At 36.2% G+C, this 16,435-nt stretch overlaps 1 protein-coding gene across 2 annotated transcripts in view; it reads left to right on the top strand.

Annotated features, from left to right (window-relative positions):
* The window catches only part of SFMBT1 (Scm like with four mbt domains 1), a 110,331-nt gene that overhangs the window by 80,914 nt on the left and 12,982 nt on the right, over window positions 1-16,435 (top strand). For both annotated transcript variants that reach the window (XM_081316829.1, XM_081316830.1), the window contains exons 7-16: window positions 1,552-1,649; window positions 2,422-2,523; window positions 4,010-4,160; window positions 4,972-5,054; window positions 6,222-6,348; window positions 6,729-6,842; window positions 7,647-7,689; window positions 9,852-9,916; window positions 11,922-12,061; window positions 14,072-14,181. In XM_081316829.1, the coding sequence (XP_081172955.1) occupies window positions 1,552-1,649; window positions 2,422-2,523; window positions 4,010-4,160; window positions 4,972-5,054; window positions 6,222-6,348; window positions 6,729-6,842; window positions 7,647-7,689; window positions 9,852-9,916; window positions 11,922-12,061; window positions 14,072-14,181 (1,033 nt within the window). The remainder of the gene's footprint in view (window positions 1-1,551; window positions 1,650-2,421; window positions 2,524-4,009; window positions 4,161-4,971; window positions 5,055-6,221; window positions 6,349-6,728; window positions 6,843-7,646; window positions 7,690-9,851; window positions 9,917-11,921; window positions 12,062-14,071; window positions 14,182-16,435) is intronic.

Genomic DNA, 16,435 nt, shown 5'->3' with positions numbered 1-16,435 from the left:
TAGTTAAAATCATCAGGCAACTAGAAAAATTTTTGTCTTATTGAAAAAAGTGCAATATTGTAAAGAGGAATTTCAACATTTACTGAGATAATGATAATCAGATATATTATATTGCACATGGAAGTTAAATATTTGCACTATGGGGGGTGAGGTGTTACACCCCGTTGATAGGGCTCGCAACTTGGGCGTCCTCCTGGATTCACGACTCAATTTTGAACACCATATAGGAGCCGTGACCAGGGGGGCTTTTGCCCAGGTTCGCCTGGTGCGCCAGTTGCGACCCTATCTGGACCGAGATGCCCTACGCACAGTCACTCATGCACTCGTGATCTCCCGGTTAGATTACTGCAATGCTCTCTACATGGGGCTGCCCTTGAGGACCACTCGGAGGCTTCAGCTGGTGCAGAATGTGGCCACGCGAGTTGTGATGGGGGTTTCCCGATACTCCCATGTAACACCTCTACTCTACTCTACTCTACTCCGCGAGCTGCATTGGCTCCCGGTTGCCCTCCGGGTGAGATTCAAGGTGCTGGTGATGACCTATAAAGCCCTAAATGGCTTGGGTCCGGGTTATCTGAGGGAACACCTGCTGCCGGCATCAAGCTCCCTTCGTCCAGTGCGCTCCCACAGGGAGGGTCTTCTCAGGGTACCACCGGTAAGAGATTGCTGGCGGACAACACCCAGGGATAGGGCCTTCTCAGTGGGTGCGCCTGCCCTTTGGAACCAGCTGCCAGTGGAGCTTAGGACTGCCCCCGACCTCCGTTCATTCTGCCGGGACCTGAAGACCTGGCTCTTCGAGCTCTCTGGCCCAGGCTGAGAATTTTAATTTTAATTTTAACTGGGGTTTTATTTGTTCAGGGACGGATATAATTTTTTAAACTGTTTTTAACTTTTGTATTTTTTGTTTTAATCACCCTGTAAACCGCCCTGAGTCCTTCGGGAAAGGGCGGTATATAAATATAATAAAATAAATAAATAAATAAATAAATAAATTGCAATTAAAAGATTGATTAATGGATTAACTGTGTTAATATTTAGTAATTTATCAAATCACTAGTTTGCTGTTGAGGAATTTAGTCACTTATATCAGTAGTTTATTAGTTTAATGTTTTTATATTATTTATATTAGTTTTATAATTTAGATACTGGATTTTGAATATTTTTAATTCTCTAGATCTTGTATTTTTATTTTAACTTTACTTGAAAAATATTATGAGTTTGCCAAGAGAGCATTTTTTAAAGACAATGTTCAACATTCATAGGGAGCACAGGTTAGGAAGACATGTATGTTTATATCTGCTTGCTGTGGTGGCACAGTGGTTAGAATTCAGTATTGCAGGCTAACTCCAGGAGTTCAATTCTGAACTGTTCAAGGTTGACTCTGCTTTCCATTCCATAGAGAGGGCTGTAAAACACTATGAAGCGGTATATAAGTCTAAGTGCTATTGCTATTGTTACTATATTACTATGAATGTAATATAATGTATTCATTTTAAAAAGTTCTGCATTTTACTTTTAATGGGATAACAAACTATCATTATTTTATTGAAGCTATTAGGCACTTGAAGACTGAGACAGAATGGCAAGAAATTCTAGCAAGAGTAAAAGAAGAGGAAGAAGAATCGTTAGTGCCCACTGATCTGTTCAAGGTGTGACATTTGGCATTTACTGTATTCTTAGCAAATGCTATGATTAAATCTAATATGTACAAAAATTTCTAGGAACTAGACAAGGTAATATTTTAATTAAGCTTTTTGCTTATTGGATATCAGAAACTCTAGGTAATTGAAAAATTAAAAAATATACTGTATAAGATAATGTTTAGATTATTTTAGAGATTAATGAAACAGGTATACTTTTGACTTCCTGTCCTGCAGGGAACCCTAGACCCAGTTGTGAAAGTTTCAATAATATTTTTTCAATTTTTTTAGAAATAAGCGATTCCATAATGCTGATTTATTTGGAAAAATGTTTCTTAGAAAAGACTTAGTTAAAACTGTTGTCTGAAATGTTTGTACTATAAGAACAAAGCATGCTGAATTTATTTTTGAGAGAGCAAATGTTGTTAGCTTTAATTTGTTGGCTTTCCTATAAGTGGAAAACTTCCATGTTACTTTCAAAGAAATATTAAACAACTAGAATGTGTCTTTTATCAATGGAAAATATTTTCCAGGTCTCATTCTCTGTTATAAATAATTTTCTTCCTTGGTGACTGACTCACTGATGTTGAGAAAATTTTTAAAAAACGAAAATATTAGCAACAATATAAAGCAGAAAAGAAAAGTGATCCAAACAAAATAAGGGAGTTTTAAAAATAGCTGTGTGTTTGTGTATTTGTGTATACACATACATACATACATACATAGATATTAAGAAAATCTTGAGTAATGGAAACAAACAGTTTTTGTTAATCATTTTTAGGACAAACCTGTTGTTGGAACCCATGCATTTTCTATAAACATGAAGTTGGAAGCTATTGATCCAAAAGCTCCTTTTGCCATATCACCTGCTACAGTTACAAAGGTATCACAAGTATCTGGTTACTAACTGTAATTTCCTTCTTTGTTGCAAAGAAAACTACTCTTTGTAATTTACTCACACTCTAATATTTAGGTCACTTTGAATGGAAGCTAATTTTGTAGGGCAGGGGTGTCAAACTGCCGGCCCATGGGCCGGATGCATCATACCGAAACCGCACCCACCCCAGCTCCAGCAATGGGGAAAAAGTCGCAACACATCATGTGACATGTGCGAGTTTGACACCCCTGTTGTAGGGCATTTGCAGCAAAACATGTCTCAGTATTTGTTCATAAATACTTCACTCCAAGAAATGTGAAATGAGAAGACATTGTAGAAGAAGGGGCAGAGCTCAATTTCTATAGGTAAAGGTAAAGGTTCCCCGCACATGCGTGCTAGTTGTTTCCAACTCTAGGGGCCGGTTCTCATCTCCGTTTCAAAGCCGAAGAGCCAGCGTTTGTCCGAGGACGTCTCCGTGGTCATGTGGCTGGCATGACTAGACGCCAAAGGCGCACAGAACACTTACCTTCCCACCGTAGTGGTCACTATTTTTCTACTTGCATTTTTTATGTGCTTTCGAACTGCTAGGTTGGCCGAAGCTGGGATGAGTAACAGACACTCTGCTACGCGGCACTCGGGATTCGACCCGCCAAACTGCCGACCTTCTGATCGACAAGCTCAGCGTCCTAACCCACTGAGCCACCGCATCCCTTTCAATTTCTATATAAGTCAGCAACTATGAAATCTCCTTTAATCTGGGATTGAATTGCAAGGAGCTAGACTCACAGGCAGCTTTAAGAACTTTGTAGTATCTTTATTGCTTAAAATTAAGCAGTGCCATTTTTAAAATTCTTGATTTCAAGATTTTTTAAATCCTGAATAAAGAAATACAGATATATTTTTATCCTCATTTCCTCACATGGATATTCTGGGTGATTTAAAATTAGAGGGCCCTGAAATTCTCATTCTCTTGAGAATTAAACCTCTTGTCCTATTTTGTCATTTTAAATTTCAGATATAACAATTTATATTCCTTCTGGCTATTTCTTTTTCCTTCTGGGATTTCTTATAGAGTGCAAGATGTTTTAGATTGAGATTTGCAGTCTTTCTAGGGCCTACAACTGCTCTTGTTTGCACAGGATATTTAACCCCATTATAGTAGCAGGGAAAGCTATGCTTGGTGTAATTTAATTAAAATTTCAAATTAAGGTAACATTCCCCATGTTCTTCTGTCATATTCAGTGACAACATGTGAAGTTCAAGGGGTTATACCCAAGACTTTGTCAAATGTCACCTTTTATTTTAAGATTGCTAATATTTAATACAATATTGGTAAAATCCTAGTAAAATCATAGCAAGGTACAAAACTATAAAAATAGAAGTTACATAAATTAGACAGTAAATATCTTAACAAATACAGCCTTGAAACTTGATTGTGAAACTACGTATGAATTCAATTTTATATTATCTAAGTCATTTCTCTATTTTTCAGGTATTCAATGATAAATACTTCTTGATAGAAATAGATGATTTGAGACCAGATTGTACCACAAGTCAGCGTTTTATTTGTCATGTCAACAGTGCAGGACTTTTCCCTGTACAATGGAGCCTGAAAAATGGCTTACATCTCAACCCTCCACCTGGTGTGTATATGTAATCTACCTCCATTCATATCAGTCTTCTAGTTGCATTTAAATTTGTGGTGTAATTTAAGTTTGTTTGTTGAGCTATTTTGGAGATGAATTATTTTGTAGCATAATTCAGCTCTAGTATAGACCTGGGAAAGAATTTTCTGAAGTCTGGAACTATTTTTTTTTAAGATTTAAGCTCATGTTTAAGGAAGTCAATGTAATATACAGGTAGTCCTCAACTTACAACTGTTTGTTTAGTGACCATTAAAAGTTACAGTGGCATTGAAAAAAGTGATTTATAATTATTTTTCACATTTATGAGAGTTGCAGCCTTCCCATGGTCATGTGATCAAACTTTGGATACTTGGCAACTGGTTCATATTTATGACGGTTGCAGTGTCCTGGCGTCATGTGATCACCTTTTGTGAACTGAGAAGAAAGTCAATGGGGAAGCCAGATTCACTTAACAAATGTGTTAGTACTAACTTGACAACTGCAGTGATTCACTTAACGACTGTGGCAAGAAAGGTCATAAAATGGGGCAATGCTCAACAGAAGCCTTACTTAGCAACATAAATGTTAGGCTCAATTGTTATAAGTCGAGGACTATCTGTATTAGAATATTAGATGAGGATTGTCCAAACTCAAGGCTGTAGAACTATGAATGTCAGTTGGTAACACTGATCATTATCATCATCTAAATCTCACTTATTTTACAACTTTATTAAAAAGCCAGATGGGGAAGAAATGGAAGGTACCCTGACCTTTTAAAGAAGGAATATGATTAAAATACTATAATAAAGTTTTTTTTTCTTGCTCACAGGTTATCCAGGTCAAGACTTTGACTGGGCAGATTATCTCAAGCAATGTGGAGCTGAGGCTGCTCCCCAAAGTTGCTTTCCTCTGGTAAGTATTCAAGAAAGTAATGTGAATGGTTTTATTCCTAAAGTCCATTAGCCACAACACATACTAATAAAATCATGTGTTAAAATCATTGCATTGTTCTTAGAATGTGACTTCACAGTTGAGACTATGAAATCTAAGTGTATACTTGCCGCTATTAGTATTCATTGAATTCTTCCAGAATTTATAGTGTAGCTTGTATAACAGTGTCCTTTCGTGTCTTTGACTACAAATGCTACTGATATAGTAAGATGTTTCTTTGCATATGCAATTTAAGCTGCAAATTAGGATTTGTGGGCATGGAATGCTCTTTTGTAAATAAAAAGGAATCTGCATCTAGAGTTAGCAAGCTGTCTTTTTGTTAAAAATTGGCTAATAATCTTCAATCAATACTGTCCAAATATCATTGTATTGAAATACAATGTAGATTTCCTACAACAACAACATAATAAAAAGGTAAAAAATGCCCAAACCAGTCTAAATATCTGGCTGACTGTGCAACCAACCATTTTAATAGTGCTTTTTTAAAAGGTTAGTAGATTGCTTAACTGGAATTCTTCAGTTTAGCATCCAGTATTTTAGATTTAGGGAAATGGCTGTATATTTGTAAGTGTGTATTTAGGAAGGGAAAGGGTATTTTCTCAATAAACTGAAAATTGTAGATAGCCATCCTACACTGAGGGACAGCATTATCTAAGTCAGGAGGTCCCGTGATGGGAGGAGGAAAGCGTGATTATAAATGAAGATTACAGGCAATTGTTTACATTCAGATATTAGGCAGATCAGTATGGGTTGAAGTGATAGAGTAGAACGTTTTTAGCTGTTTTGAGATAACCAAGTCTTCCTTGAGCCATAAAGCAAGTTTCCAACTACATATAAGTATCTTTTTTTCCCTTATTTAATTTTGTGTAATGCAAAGTTCTGAGTTTGAAGTCAAAGACCTTGTGTATTTTATTCAAGGTGTAAGTTACTACTTTGGTTGTTCAGTTGAAACCTCGTGTGTTTCTAAAAGATTTCACACTTGCAAAGTCTGGACCATGTGTTCTGTTGGTGTCTTCCAAGTGTCTGTTGTACTGCTAAAATTATTCTGAACTATTTTTTCATTGGTATTTTAATGTGAGGCTCTTAAAATACATAATAAACATGTTTCTTGTGTTTTGCTTGTGTTAGTTAAATTCTGAGCATGGTTTTAAGGAGAACATGAAACTTGAGGCTGTGAATTCAGAAAACCCAGAAGAAATATGTGTGGCTACTATTACAAAGGTGAAGGATTCCTATCTCTGGCTCCAGTTGGAAAGTAAGTTGTCTTTCAGAGGAGAGAAAGATCTTTTTAACTTGATTTGCCATTCCACAGGTCACATTTGCAGATGTATTTTGCCTGAGTGTCATAAACAATACATAGCAAACTATTTTCCTTCAGGAAGTGTTTTGAAATAGCTGCATTTAATCTGTATTTCTTTTTATCACTCCTGATAATTAAACAACTTTAAAATAGATACTTGTAGCCTGGCAGAGCTAATTGACAGATTAGAGACAGTTCACATGTGCAGAGGAATGAGAATGTACCAGTTCATAAGAAATATTATAGCTGGTTAGCCCCGTAAGATAGTGGTGATATAGTAGTGGCAGCGATGACAATTGTGCTTGCGATGATGATGATGATGATTATTATTATAGGTTCTAAAATCCCAGTGCCTGAATGCATAGTGAGTGTGGAATCTATGAATATATTTCCAGTTGGTTGGTGTGAAACTAATGGATACCAGCTTAGACCTCCTCGCAGAGCAGTAGGTATGAATATTATTTATTAGATTGTTTTTATCCCACCTTTATTATTTTATTACTTTGTTACTCAAAGCGGCAAGCATATATAATATTCCTTCCTTCCTCTGTTTTCCCTGATTTGTAGGCCAGCACTGCAGCAAACTGGTGCATAACTGTATTAGACAATGGGATATACTTTGAAGTATTTATATGTGCTTTTGTTAAACATAATAAAAAGATACATGATCTTGGTTGCAGCATATAAACATACTTGTAAAGATCATAAGAGATATAAAATTAGTGGTTTTGTTTAATTCTAAGAATGCCTGAGAACTATAGCATGTGTTGGTGCACTTGCAAAACTGAAGCCATGAAGTTGTTTGTCAAATAGAAGGTTAATTCCCCCCTCTTCCTCCACCACCCTGTCCTCTTGGCCATACTATCAAATTTCTTGTGAGCTCCAAAGGCGTCCCTACAAATAAAGAGTTTGATGTTTCAATTCATTGTTTTTTTAAATTAAAAACTCTTGTTAAAACTCATTTGGGGTCTGAGGCTCTACACTTGCTTTAGAGGATATTTGCTAAAATAAATGCATTACATGGAAGACTTTAAATTAATATTTTTAGGAACTGAATTGGAGAAGTGCCCATTTGTAAGATCAAAAAGAATAAAATCGTCGTTTCCATATTCGTGTTTTGTTACTAGGTTACAATTTATAGCGATTATGTGATTATTTTCATGCAAAGAGTTGCAGTTGCTTTGTGTCATCATAGGATATATCTTACTGTTTATATTGCATTAATAATCAGCATGTTTCATTTTGATTTGCAGTGAATAAAGAAAAGAAAATTGCAGTTGTTCAACCAGAGAAACAGTAAGCATTAAACTTAATGTTTATAATGAACAATGATTTGATTTTTCAGAATATTAAATACAAGGACAGGTAACTAGAGCTGGGCATTTTGAAACCCTTTTTCAACAGTGCCTCTTTCTGACTTCTTTTGTATGTTTTTACACTGTGGTACTTTTTATAATATGATTGGTTTATTTACCACCACATGTTTTTCTAATCACACTGATGCATATATTACAATGTCATGATGCAAACTCTGCCTATTGGCTAGTCTAGAACTATAATACAGTTTAAGCAGATGTGCCTAAGCTTTATATGCAACTGTATAGTTAGTTTAAAAGAGAAATGAATTGGTTATAATTATATAATTATATAATTTTATTTTAATTTTGTTTGTTGTCCCTTGCTGAATTAAGCTGTTATACAAATTGAATAAACAAGTGAACTTATTTATTTATTTATTTACTTACTTCACATGACAAGAAGAGAATTATGACTATCTGGTTTTTTTTTAACTCATAAATTGCTGGGGTTCATTCTCATAATAGGTAGCTCTGGTTTTCTATTACATCTGAATAAAATATTCAAATTGAAAGTTGTTATTTCCCCTTGCCTCAATCCCACTAATTTTCTTTTTTCCCTTTCCTTTTCCTTCCCCTACCCAGTATCTTCATCTCTAATTTTTTTCCCTTCTTGTTTAAGTTTGAAATATGTGTCTGAAAAGAAGCGATTCACGCGTGCAAATGAGAGTATTTGCTATGGGGTTTATGTTATGAACAGGATACATTATTTTATGGGCAATTCATTTAATCGGTGGTTGAGAATTGAGCCTGCCCTGAGCCTGCCCCTATTTTGTTGTGCATCTTCTGGGTAGAATACATTTTATATATATTTATATGTATTTGTTTATTTAAAACATTTATATGGCTGCTCAAGTCACTCACAATGACTCTGGGCAGTTTACAAAAATAAAATTTAATTACAAAAACCAATCTCCCCCCAACTCAGAAGCTGAGCATGTATAATACATATGTGCCCACACCTGTTTAGCAAATTAATGATAAATCTTGAGAATTGGTTTTATTAGAGTCATAGTCTCTTGTCAATTTGGGATGGGGTGAAGGAGTTTTTTAAAATATAGTGTTGTCTTTAGGCAGAGGTAACATCTTCAGCAGGGTTTGGGGTGAAATGTCTTGTTCGTTTATATAGGGACTGGGTGGTCGGTTGATTGGTCTTGTAACTGGTTGAATCACAAGACTGATTGAGTCATAAGACTGATTCTGGTCTTGTGAGTTCTGACTGGTTGCTGTGAAGTGCGAAATTTAACTGATGAGGGAGCGGTCAGTTTTGTCATTGATTAGTGAGTCAGATGGTCCACTTCCTTATTTCTCATACGCTGGTTCTAAGTCAGTGTGTTTGTTGATGGAACCATTGATAGAATGCCACACTTCGATAAACTCACGTGCCTGACAGGTTTTGGCATGGCCAATTATTCAGCTTCGTCCCAGTCGAACCAGTGTTGTTTGTTGTCAATGTGACTGGCGATCAGGGACTTTGGGTCATGCTGTTTGACAGCCAGTGGTGTTCATGGATTCTGGTTTTTAACTGTTGTTCTGTCTGCCTGATGTAGAACTGATAACAATAGTTGCAAGTGATTCTGTATATTACCTTGGTGCTGTCTTCTTTCCATGTTCTGTCTTTGATCTTTATAAGTTCCTGTCTGAGTGTGAATGAGGGTTAGTGGGCCATTATTATTCCTAGGGATTGCAGTAGCCTGGCAGCCACTTCTGATGTGCCTTTGATGCATGGCACAATTGTCTTCCTTTTAGATAATAAATACTTTTAAGTAATGTTCCTTCTCCAAATCATGGAGATAATGACAGGTTGGTTTTTGTCTTTGTATATCCCCCCTCCCCCGCCCCAGGGATTTAACACTTAGGAAATGGTAGGAGAATTGCTCAGTGTCCACTTCTTCATAATACATACGTATTATTATTATTGAGACATATCCATGTTTCTGATCATCTTATTTTCTACTTTCATTGAAAAATAATGAAATGTGCCCTTATTCTCAATATGCCTGAGTCTTACATAATGTTCGCTTTAAGAAACAATATGGAACAAAGTTCTGCAAAATTCAAATTTTAATCTTCCATTTCCCCCCCCCCTCTACTTTTTGTCAGAATATTATCTTCAAGGACTGTCAGTGAAGGATTAAAGACCCAGGAACTGAACTCAACTGACACTAGTAAGAAAGCAATGTTTACATGTTAGACAATAGAACTGCAACCTATCTAGCTATGATATCTGTATGCTTTATTTATATTTATGGAAACCAATTACTCTGAAGTAATTATAACATCTGTCATTGGCTTAGATTTCTTGAACTATTCCGTGCATGTTTTAAAATGTTAAAACATTTTAGTTTTACCATAAAGGAGTCACTCCTTTTTACAGATAACTCTGGCAACTCTATAAACAAAAGTCCGCTTGAGAGTAAAATTCCATATGTACCAGATGGTGAAATGTAATCATTTGCTAAATTGTTTAATGAATGAATGTTCAATAATTACATCCATTTCTAAAATATCTAAACCAATCTATCGGCACACTCTAAAACCTTATTTGCACAGCCTGCAGTGCCTGCAAAAGGTATGGTTTGAGGCACTATCTAAATTTGCTCTTTCCATAAGTAGAGGCCATGCTCATTCTGGAACTTAATTTTTTTTAAAATACATCAGTATAATCTCATTTTTATCTATGCCATTTATAAACCATGTGACATTATGGCTTTAAGGAAACCAATTCTTATCCCAAAGATAGCTATAATGTAAGCTTAGTTAACTTCAACAATCTCACATCACAGAGGTGCTGTACTTATAAATACAGTATTGTTTAATCCTTAATATAACATTGGAAAATCCGGGTTTTGAGACGACCATCCACTACAGGGTTATTAAGCAATGTTTTTATGGGATAGATATTTCTTGCACCTGTTAGCTTTTGTTTGGCTTTGAGGTGCAGTCATGTAGTCATCCCAGCCTCAGCATGACTAATTAATATAAAAACTACAGTTACTTTCATATTTATTCTACATGGACTGTATTATAAGATTCCATATAGTAACCTTATATGTTTGTAGTCCTTGAAGCTGAACTGTAAAGACATAAAATAAACTCGCTTGCAAAAATCTAACCTAGCAATTTTTCAACAAGCCCTACAAAATGCTTACTCATTTAGAGATAGGACAGAAAGCATTGGCATTGCTTGTATCTAGATTTCTGACCGATGTCGGAATATTTCTTCCTATTACTTAATGTGAATATCTAGGTGTGATTTACATGTACCTGAGTGTGTATATGTACATTTGATGCAGACATTATAGTTCAGGGAAAGTTGAAGTAAACAAAGCAATGCTGGCAGGCTGTGTCTCCCTGTAATATTCACTTTCATCTCCTAAATTTTTATAAGGAAAAATTGATAAAGCAGTCACGTTTGTATTCTACCTAAAACTGATCTTGCAAATACAAAGCATGTGCTATCCTATTGCAAAAGTTCAAGTAAATGAAAGTAAGGATGAAGACAGTAATAGAACAGCCTGAAAATAACAAACACCAATACCTTTCATTCTAGAGAACTATATTAAGTCTCAAATGTAACCCAAATATACTTATCAAATCTGTTGGAATTGAGCTTTCATTGTTTCTAAGAAAAGGCTTCTACAATCTGAATTGGAGTAAGAAAAGGAAATTCACATGTTTAGTCCCTCACCCACAACGTGTGAAGCCTTACTTAACATTTCAGGAATTTTCTAATAAATAAGTTTTAGTTGTTTAGACTTTGGTCCAAATATGTCTTCCACTAGGAGTTCAGAAAAAGAAACATGCTTTGTTTGGACATTTCCCCATCCCAAGGTTAATTAGGTGAGCACACCATTGACTATTGGATTATTTAACATTCCCAGTGGTTGAAATAACCAAGCTGGAAGAATGTAGCAGAAACATCCAAATGTGTATTTCAAAGAGGACCAGTATTTAGAAGTTGACAAACAAAACTGAAACCATCCCCCACCCCGGTCCATGGAAAAATTGTCTTCCACAAAACCAGTCCCTGATGCCGAAAAGTTTGGGGACAGCTGCTGTACATTATTTGTGGGAAACTGCCTGTTACTTTATTTTCTGTTGATTCATTGATTTTTTTGAAGCAATGTTTTAAGTAGAAGTTTGCATTCAGATATTGTTTTATTTTTCCAGTTGTAACAAATGGTAAATACTGTTGCCCAAAGATCTACTTTAACCACAGATGCTTCTCAGGACCTTATCTTAACAAAGGGAGAATTGCAGAACTCCCACAGTCTGTAGGACCTGGGAATTGCGTTCTTGTTCTTAAAGAGGTAAGGGCATCTGCAATGCATGGCTGTGGATCTGCAGCACCATTTACTCAGTTGATTATTATTCGGGGAAGAATGTTGGGATTTTGTTAGGAGAAAATAGAAGAAAGAACAGCAGTAAGATGGCTACAAACTGTCAGTGGGCCAGTATGATAAAAACACCACAAAAAGTTCAGAAAGAGTCATCGATCATTTTGAAAAGCTAGACATAACATTTAGAAGTGTTCCGGGAATTCGGCTTCATTAATAAGGGCAGCATGTGGTGGCTAAATGAAAATAAAAAACAGAAAAAAATGATATTACTTCATTCTTTATATTTTTCATAAGATTCTGTCTCCTGCCCTCCCCCCCTTCCCCCAGTTTGTAAGTATCATTTCAACATCCTGATTATTTTCCTCCGTTAATGAAGTCGCTATTAACATGCAAGCAGGCAGAGAGAAAGAAACTTTAAACAGAGGAAAAAAACTGCCAAGGATAAACCTACAAAACAAATGTTTTTCAGGGCAAACATCTGGCTAAAAATATGTAGATCCTGCACTACGCCCTCCTCCCCTCTTTTTTGGGGGGGTTGACTGACAGAGTCAAACCTGCTTCCACTTCTCTGACTGGCACCCAGAGTGGAAGGAAAAGTATTCCTTTCACTAACTAGCATCTAATCAGGGGAAGTAATACATCACTGCACTGTTAGACTGATAAGGGGTGGTTAGGAACTGGCATAAAATAACAACTTTAAGCTACTATCATGTGAGTATTTTTGTTGGTCCCTGTGAAATACAATTTCTATCATTTCAAAAAAAAAATTTAATATGTTTTTTAAACTATAAGCATGCTGAATTGCTTTGTTTTGAAAAAGGTTAACGGAATACAAATTTGCTGCAAATAAAGGAAAATTAGATTTTTATAGGGTTTATAATTAATTTTCTATTTTATAGAAATGCCTAAGTGACATTATGGGTATTGGGGACTGAATTTTGTAGCATCAGAAACTGCCCAAGGCAAAATACCAAATTTGATGTAACTAATTGGATCTGTTATGACAAATCTATAATCCTTTGAGAACATCCCAGATTATTATAGCTGCCTTCGGGATTTCAGCTACACATTAGATGCCATTGGTAATGCTTATTATTGGCAACATTGTATAGTACTCAAGATTCAGCATTGCTACATAATTTTTACGATAGTCAAGCAGTCATCTTCCGTATTCAAGGTGTATATGTTGGTGGTCTTTTCAGTATTTTCCTTGTGGGGAGGTGTATATTTCTTTATTTAAATCCATCCTGACCAGCAATGCTTTTTCTTTTCTTTTTTTTTCATTCTGTAATAAATGGCCTCTGCTGTTTCACTACCTCTTGTGAAATTTCTTCAAATTTCCTTTCATTAACTCATTCACACCTTGGCTTCTTATCTCCTCTACCAGTTGCATAATCCTCCTGCTCAATGAAATTCTTTTCACAACCTTTTTCCATCTGGAGGACATTCACTTATTTCCTGGGCAATCAAAATAAATCAAATGTGCATAAATTTTTTTTAAAAAAATCTAGATTAATTACAAAATTTTGTTAGGAAAATATTTTATAGTAATCCCTGAATAAAATTGAGGGAAATTAATGAAAATGTTGTATTACACTGCATGTGGAATGCTACCAGATTTTGGAATATCTGTTCCAAATTATACACTGTTAAGTGCTTGGTTGAGAGCCAGTTTGGTGCAGTAGTTAGGTACCTGGTCAGAAAGTGGGAGATTGTGAATTCTAGTTCCACCTTAGACATAAAATCACCTGGAAGATCTTGGGCCATTTTTTCTCAGCCTTAGGAAGAGAAAACCACTTCTAAACCTTTCCAAGAAAATTGTGGGAATTAATGACAGGTTTGCTTTGCATTTACTGTTACAAACTTGTTATGCTGGTCATATAAATAGAGTTAAATAGCTAAGTCACAATAATATATTTAAATGAGTCTTACTGATCACATTAATATATTACATCTATTTTTTTCTCTTTCTGAATTTAGGTTCTCTCTTTGTTGATCAACGCTGCTTATAAACCTAGCCGTGTTCTTAGAGAAATACAACTAGATGAAGAAGCTTCATGGCACGGATATGGAGAGACTTTGAAAGCGAAGTAAAATACGCCATACAAAATATTTATATTTTGCTATTAGAGCTCAGTGGGTTAGGACGCTGAGCTTGTCGATCAGAAGGTCGGCAGTTTTGGCGGGTCGAATCCCGAGGGCCGCGTAACAGAGTGAGCGCCTGTTACTCGTCCCAGCTTCTGCCAACCTAGCAGTTCGAAAGCACATAAAAATGCAAGTAGAAAAATAGGGACCACTACGTTGGGAAGGTAACAGCGTTCCGTGCGCCTTTGGCGTCTAGTCATGCCGGCCACATGACCACAGAGACGTCCTCGGACAAGCGCTGGCTCTTCGGCTTTGAAACGGAGATGAACACCAGCCCCTACAGTCGGAAACGACTAGCACGCATGTGCGGGGGGAACCTTTACCTTTACCTAGTTATTTGGACAACAGTTTTGGCATGGCACTTTCAGGACTTAATTGGCAGAATAGATACATACTTGAACTTTCCAAGTGTACTAGAACTTTCCTGCATGAATAGACTTTTATCCATATATAATTTGCCCCCCTCCCCCCATCATCCTTAAAATTCAAAAGCTTCCAGGATAATGTATTTTATAGCTGCAGTAGAAATCCTAATTGTAGATAAAAGTTGCCCTCATATTAGAAGTCATTTGAACAGTTGAAAAGTCACATGAAATATCAACAGTTTGGATTCTGGACTGTCTTTCTGCCAGGGAAATAAAATCTGTGATAGTCCAACTAGCCTCCTTCAGTTTCTCTACTCTGTAATTTAATTTAGGCTGGAAGAAAGTTTTGATTGGCTGCATGGGAGGTGGGAAAGGGAAAGCTGCTAGTCTAATCTTAGTATTTCCTAATTAAGCCCTCTGCTCCGCTCATGGTGTTTTTACATGGAAATAACAAGCACACCAATTTAATAACTACCTTTTGAGTTACTTTAAGCAACTGATTTATTTATTCAGTCAAAGGTTAAGAGGCTTACTCAAGCAGAAAGGGTATGAAAGACTGGGTTATTACATTTTCTTTTATTTGCTTTTGGTGTAAAAGTAACTTGATAAAATAATATTAAGGCTATTCTAGAGCACTTCTCATAATAATACCTGAAATAGAAAAGACGTAGTAGTTCAGAAACTACTGCTGCTTCAGCTCTGGGTGATAATGGGTTGGTCTCTTTATTGTGTGAAATAATTGTTAGTAAACCATTGCTGCTTTCAGATCCTTTGATGTTCCTTTCTTAGAGGTTATAGTATTTGTAATAAACTAAAAAGGCAAGCATTTTTAACACAGGTACTGATTTAATGTGCAAAAAAGAAAAATAATATATAGAGAACAAAAACAAACGGTATCGTATGTAGGTGGTCCCCAGTTCACAATGGTAATTGGGAATCAGAATTTCTGTCACTAAGCAATGCAGTTATAAAACATGATGCTATGTGATCTCATCACAGAGATGACAATCCAGGCAGTCCTTGTTGCTGTTGTTAAGTGAAAATTACGCATCAGTAAGTGAGGACTTCACATGACTGGGACTTGTGTCTTTCTGCCAGCTTCCAACAAGCAAAGTCTGGGAAAGCTTGTAGGGAGTGGCAAGTCATAATTATGACAAGCTTTTCTTTAGGCAGCTATCAATCAGGGTGGTATTCCCCCGCCCTCATATAGTGCTTATTTTTTTCATTTTTAGATACTGTACTTGCATTTATTTCTGTGCTACCCAAAGCCAGCATGGAACCGGAATTGGACACCCTTATATATATAAATGAATAAATAAATAATACTTTAAACTGGAAATTTAACATACAGTGATATGCCTTTTACTCAAATCTTCCTCTGTTTACATTTTTAACAAGACTTTATTTTTTTATTTTTTTATTTTAATCCCATTTATATCCCGCCCTTCTCCGAAGACTCAGGGCAGCTTACAATTTAAAGCACAAATCAATGTGCTTAGCAATAGCCTTCATTCTATGTATATGCCTGCTTATTAGGGCTTTCGGCCCCATCTCAAGCGGCATTATTACAAAGTCAGCTTATTGCCCCCAACAATCTGGGTCCTCATTTTACCTACCTCAGAAGGATGGAAGGCTGAGTCAACCTTGAGCCTGGTGGAACTCGAACCTGCACTAATTGCAGGCAGCTGGTGTTACTTAAGGAGGCATTAGCCCACTGCTCCACCAAAGCTCAGTACTTTAGGCCTGCCTCACATTTTATCCATCGTTTATTAATTATTTATTTAATAAGCTACAGTTCACTGGACAGATACAAGCCATGGTTTACAAATCAAAA

The sequence above is a fragment of the Vipera berus genome (genome assembly GCF_964194415.1).
Source record: "Vipera berus genome assembly, chromosome: 2".
In the NCBI taxonomy this organism is placed as follows: domain Eukaryota; kingdom Metazoa; phylum Chordata; class Lepidosauria; order Squamata; family Viperidae; genus Vipera; species Vipera berus.
This window is presented reverse-complemented; position numbering and strand designations above follow the sequence as displayed.